The following is a 6,267-nucleotide window of genomic DNA, read 5'->3' on the forward strand; positions in this document are numbered from 1 at the left end:
TTTTAATCATCTTCCTCAGACAATAAAAATGTTGGCTACTGATGAGAGAAGTTTTAAATCTGCATTGATGAAGTTTTTATATCATCATTCATTTTATTCCATGGGTGAATATTGTCAACATAATTGGTCATAAGTGTGCAAATCTGTAATGTATTTAATTCAGTTAATATGGGTAATTTAAATAAAATTGTATTAATTCAGTTTTTATAGTAATTTGTTTTAATTATGTTTATTAATTGAAATCTTATTAAAAATATTACTTTATATTATTATTTATGTTAATCAATTAATGTAAATAATTTTTATTATGTGACTCATGTAATTTTGTATTTGTATTTTGATATATCTATTTTCAAAGGGACCATTTCCACATCCTAGGTTTTTTACCTGTATGTGGATATATGGAAAATAAAGGAAATGAACAAATGAGTGAATGAATGGATGAAGGTGCATGTGGAACTTCAGACCTTGGATATGGCTGTGCTGAGGGATGTCATCATTGGCAAGAGAGGTGTCTGCCCCTGGTAATGATAATTCTGTCTGTGAACAAAAGCATGTGCACATTCCAGAATGCAGCAAGATATACAGAGAGTGGAAGAAGGCAAAAGTTTTGTTGGGTGAGACTGTGAAAGTTTATCCAGGTGCTATTGAATGATGGCATGCATGTGCCAGAGACCAGGTGAATGTGTATAGATTATGGATAAAGGCAGCACAGTCTACACTTTAGGGGAATGTTGCCTGTGACATTTCCAGTGTACAAGCATTGTGTATCAGGATGTGGAAATATGTAGGTGCTTTGGAGTCCTTTGTTTTCAGGGTGAAAGTGGGAGATCTGTTGATAGCTGTTTTCATGGTGCAAAAGTCAAGTTGCCTCCCTCTGTTGATTCTGATGATGTTTGTACAATAGCAAATCTTTTGTGGTAGAGCATGACTTCATAAAGAATATTATGTACAATGAACTGCTGCAATGTGAGTTGCAAATAAAATATGACAATTTCAGTGGGATACAAGGTTCTCATAGTGGTGGTTATGAAGGCAAAACTCTTTATGACAAGTCAGAGTTACTGTATTTCAGTGTACTTTGAGACACCCATAATCTAGCCAGTGTTACAGTTGTAGACCGATGACTGAATCAACTTTTAGCTGATGGACATAGGCACTTGCATTTATACATGGACATTGCTATTATATTAGATAAGCTTAAGCTATTGGGATGTTGTCTTTTTGTGATAGAGAAAGTTTACCACTTGCAGGTTGGAGACCTTGAAGAATTGAAAGAGATTACCCTAGCTCTTTGCAAAGAGAGGAAGACACCACTGCTGATAGGGTCAGTCAAGTCAAACATGGGACACACTGAAGGAGCAGCAGGTCTTTGTGGTGTCATCAAAGTCATCATTGGCCTGGAGACTGGCTTTATACCCCCAAATCTCCACTACAGCAACCCCAGAGAGGAAGCTGAATCACTTATAAATGGACAGCTGAAGGTGAATATTGATATCACAGCACTGAGTTAGAAGCTTGTAATATTCTGATACTGTCACTTCATTCATTTAACCGTTTCAGGGCTGTAGATGCAGTGGTAGTGGCTTACACAGGCATGTGCTTTGCTTCACATGTAAGGACATGTGTAACATTGACTTTGAGTTTGAGGATCTCCACAAACTACTTAAAACACTTGCTGCTTGATCCCTGTACTTTGTGGGAATCAGATCACTAAACTAATAATTATACAATTTACTGATCCATTTCTTTACATGGTTCTTTCATGTACAAATCTTAGGTGGTGACTGAGAAGGTTCCATGGACTGGTGACCTTGCGGGTGTCAGCGCCCTTGGACTTGGAGGAGCGAACACCCACATCATATTGCAGAGGAATCAGAAGCAAAAAGTAAACAGTGAGGCTCCTACTAATTGTGTTCCGCCCCTTGTTGTTGCATCTGGACGTACAGAAGAGGCAGTTGATGTCATCCTGAAGGATGTAAGTATGCCTGCTGTGTGGCTGCGCCATAGCTCAAGCAGTTAATCACTGGCTTCCTACCATGGTGGCCCGGGTTCGATTCCTTATCTGGTCAATTGGGATTTGTGGTCAACAAAGTGGCGCGGGGCATGTTTTCTCCGAGTACTTCGGTTTCCCCTGCCAATCTTCATTCCGCCAATTGCTCCACCATCACGCTCACATATCATCTGGTGCTGGTACAATGGGCCAGAATTGGCCGCAGTGCAAGGGGTACAAGGGACTTAGTCCCACCCCACTAGCAATGCCTGCTGTCACAGTTTCATGTTTTGTAGAGCAAAATTCAGAAACCTACTAACCAGAATATCTAACTACATGGAGCATAGTTCTCATTGTGGAACTAATGCGACAGACAGTCAACTGTTGTCATCATTGTCATTGCTTTCCATAAGTGAGGTAAGCGTTTCCCATTTCATGCTTTTTGTAATATGAATCATTGTTGATTTACATTGATTTGCACTAGATGGTAGATTGAATGCGGGAGAGAAGGAATGCATGTAGGATATTGGTGGGAAAGCCAAATGGAAAGAGACCAGTAGGAAGACCAAGGCATAGGTGGTTGGACAAAATTAAAGTGGACCTTAGAGAGATACGATGAGATTGTATGGACTGGATTGATCTGGCTAAGGATAGGGATCATCTGACTCTGATCATCTCTTGCTTTTGTTCCTGGCCAGCTCTTATTTCTTGTTTTATTTCCTCTCTGTCAGTTTTTCCTTTGGCATTCATGTCATCTCAGATATCATCTTTCATTTCGTTCATCATTTCCATCATTGTTTTAATATTGGCATCCATTCTTTCATCAGTGGCGTCCATTTTTTCTTGCTTTGCTTTAGTATTGGCGTTCATTTTGGCCAGCATGGCTTTCAGGAATTCCACTTTTTCCATTTTTCTTTCAAGTGGAAATGCAAAATAAATCTTCTGTTGAATAATAACTTCAATATGATCCAGTTACTCCTGACATCAGTTGTCACGTATTTGTGGTCATAACTACTGTTGAAGAATCTAATTTCATTGGAGCCGCCAACTTCATGCACGAAAATTTCACGTGTAGGGTGGTACAGGTGATGAATGACAGGTTATATTTCGGATGATTGAATTTATTGGTACTCTCTCTTAATTACACTTAAATACAGTGCTGCACATGATTCCATGATTTATAATTCACTGTTAGACCTTTCATGGTAATCCAATAAAACACAGGAACTAGCGCTTCAAATCACTCCAAATATTACACATGAATAAAGTCTTCAACTCACACTTAAAATCTTCACAAGTCGACAAATTTTATGGCTGTCTCCTGCCAAGAACTCAGAACTCAGAATTCGGGACTCTGTCATAACTCACTTCTAGTTCAAATTTGCTCTGAATTTACAGCTCACAGTCTCCTTATGTTGCCTCGGCACAGACGACACAGAAATCACAGTTCTATTGTTGCATAAGGAAGACCACAGAAAAGACAAGTCACGTAATAGTTACCTCACCAGTCCAGTGGGACGTTGACTGTTGCCTAGCAATGAGCTATAAACATTCGTTCACTGAGATACAGCTTCTGTTATTGCGTAAAGTACGGTATTTACAGAGCTGCTGCCTGGCAATGTGTTGATCAAATCTGTTACAGTATCTTCAAAACGGATCATGTTGGTGTATTGTCAGTACACTACATACTGTAGCATGGAGACCCATTGCTAAGTAATGACTGTGCAAACAATGCCCATATTTACGCAACAGATTCCTAACATGTATTAATGGACTAAATGGAAAGCAGTATTCTCTACGTGGTCTGTGTGACAGCTGTGTAACACAACAATAGAAGAACTGTTGGAATGGCTGTTTTCTATGCAGTCTGCATCAAGGTATTATAAACATGAGAAGTTTAGAGTTTAATTGTTTGTGAGGAAGATGCCAGCCAGTAAGGATGTGATCATGGAAGCTGAAGAAGCTACGGCATTGGAAGCCATTACTATGGGAAAACTGGTGAAGATACAGCAGGACGAGGAAAATTAGTACATACTGTAGTGAAATGTAAGAGTGTGTGAGTTAGTGACAGCACTATAGTTACTTTTAGTTACCATCTGTAAGTGTTCAATAAATTCAATTACTGGTCGAAACCATGTCTATAGTCACTCATACATATGACAGTATATTCTGAAAGTACTCAATAATTATTAGAATCAACTGTATAACACTTTTTCATAAATAAGTGCAATAATATTTTCCTTCCATCTTACTTACTTACTTACTTACTTACTCATAGAGCTGAGCCCTTATGGGGGAACCTCCAATTCAGCAGCTACTCAAGAATTTCCCAGCATTTTATGGAACCTGAAGGTTCATTACCGTGTTCACAAGAGCCTTCCACTGGTCCCTATACTGAGCCAGATCTATCCAATCCATAACATCCCATCTTATCTCTCAAGATCCATTCTAATATTGTCCACCCACCTAAACCTTGGTGTTCCCTGTGGTCTCTTTCCTTCTGGCTTTCCCACCAATATCCAATATCTCCCCCATTTGTGCTACATGACCTGCCCACCTCATCCTCCTTGACTTGATCATTCTGATTATACTTGGACAAGAGTAAAAATTATGAAGCTCCTCATTATGCAGTTTTCTCCAACCTCCTGTCACTTCATCTCTCTTCAGTCCAAATATTCTCCTCAACACCCTGTTCTCAAACACCCTCAGTCTATGTCCCTCCCTTAATGTCAGAGACCAAGTTTCACACCCATACAGAACCACAGGCAAAATTGTAGTTTTGTATATTCTAATTTTTATGTTTTTGGACAGCAGACAAGAAGAACAAAGGTTCTAGACTGAATGGTAGCAAGCATTACCTGAGTTCCATCTCCTCTTAGTTTCCTCCTGAATCAGGTTTCAATCTGTTATCATTGTTCCCAATTATCTGACCTGTGCCACATTTTCAAAATATCTGTTTCTTATCTTTATGTCATGATTTTGCCCTGCATTTTGGTGACCTGTAGCTGTGTAAATCTGACATGATTATATTTAAGATGCTGTTTCATCATTTTGACTTCAGTTGAAAATATCTGCAGTTACATAGTTTTTGCCACTGCATGTACCTACAGTTTGAGAGCCATCAAGTTGATGCAGAGTTCGTGCACCTGATGCATGATCTCCAGTCAACAGAAATTGTTGGCCACAAGTATCGTGGGTACACACTTCTCACACAGGATGGCAGTAACCTGAGGAGTATTAAAGTGAGTATGCAATTAAGTACCATGATTTCATTGAGCTGTGCCTTGTATCAGTATATTATTCTATGAAACAGCCTGTTGCCTTGCTACACATCCTACATTTTGTACCCATTCCTTTTATACTGGTCATCTTTCAGCCTATACCTACACTCTCTTATCCACCAAGACCCTTCCTACTGTTTGGCATGATGTAGATATGTTATCTATGTGTGGGATTGAGAAGCTGAATCAGATTCAGCTCCAGCTTAAGTCATATACCCTTAGAAAGTTAAGCCCAGGATTTCGGAATGAAAGAGCAGGAGGTGAGTGCCTGGTTTCCAAATTTATACAGTGGAACCTCTCTTAACGAGTAATTCGCATAACGAGGAAAACAAATTGTAAAAAAATGACTTGCTTAATGAGTGACGTTTTGCCTGACGAGTGACGAGAAGGGAAGTCCCGGATTGTGCGCTTGCTACATCAGTCTGTGTTTAGCGCCTGTTCTGCTAGCATCTTAGTGTTGCTTGTGGTCACACATTTTTGCAAACTTGTGTTCAGACATATTATTTGTGATTTTTATGTGCAAAGTTTAATAGCCCTTGCAAAAATGTGCCCGAAGAAAAAGCCGCAAAAAGACAGCCATAAGAGAATAAAAATAACCGTAGAAATGAAACTTAAAATCATTGAAAAGCGAGAACGAGGTGTGAGCATGGCTGATCTAGCACGCACATACAGTCGGTCTACATCAACGGTTTGGAGTTGCATTGTGCTTCACAGCAAGAAGTTGTGGAGGAGAATTTGTCAGAGGAGGAGGAGGTAACAGCAAAGCAATAATCTTCTGGCGCAATAAGAGAAATTCTGAAAGCATGGGAAACTGTTGCGTCATACATTGAGAAGCATCACCCTAATAAGGCAGTGGCTATGCCCACTACAAATTTATTTAATGATAATGCTGTGTCGCATTTTCACCAAATTTTGAAGCGTCGGCAAAAACAAATGTCTCTAGACAGGTTTCTAGTAAAAAAGAATTAGATATGTATCATAAATAATAAACTA

General features: G+C 39.3%; 1 protein-coding gene across 1 annotated transcript in view; it reads left to right on the forward strand.

Annotated features, from left to right (window-relative positions):
- Positions 1-6,267, forward strand: part of LOC111869476 (fatty acid synthase) — a 40,031-nt gene that overhangs the window by 13,638 nt on the left and 20,126 nt on the right. The window contains exons 7-9 of the mRNA XM_033753446.1: positions 1,254-1,484; positions 1,781-1,978; positions 5,104-5,235. Coding sequence (XP_033609337.1) covers positions 1,254-1,484; positions 1,781-1,978; positions 5,104-5,235 — 561 coding nt within the window. The remainder of the gene's footprint in view (positions 1-1,253; positions 1,485-1,780; positions 1,979-5,103; positions 5,236-6,267) is intronic.

This window comes from Cryptotermes secundus, unplaced genomic scaffold (assembly GCF_002891405.2).
Source record: "Cryptotermes secundus unplaced genomic scaffold, Csec_1.0 scaffold1858, whole genome shotgun sequence".
Lineage (NCBI taxonomy): Eukaryota > Metazoa > Arthropoda > Insecta > Blattodea > Kalotermitidae > Cryptotermes > Cryptotermes secundus.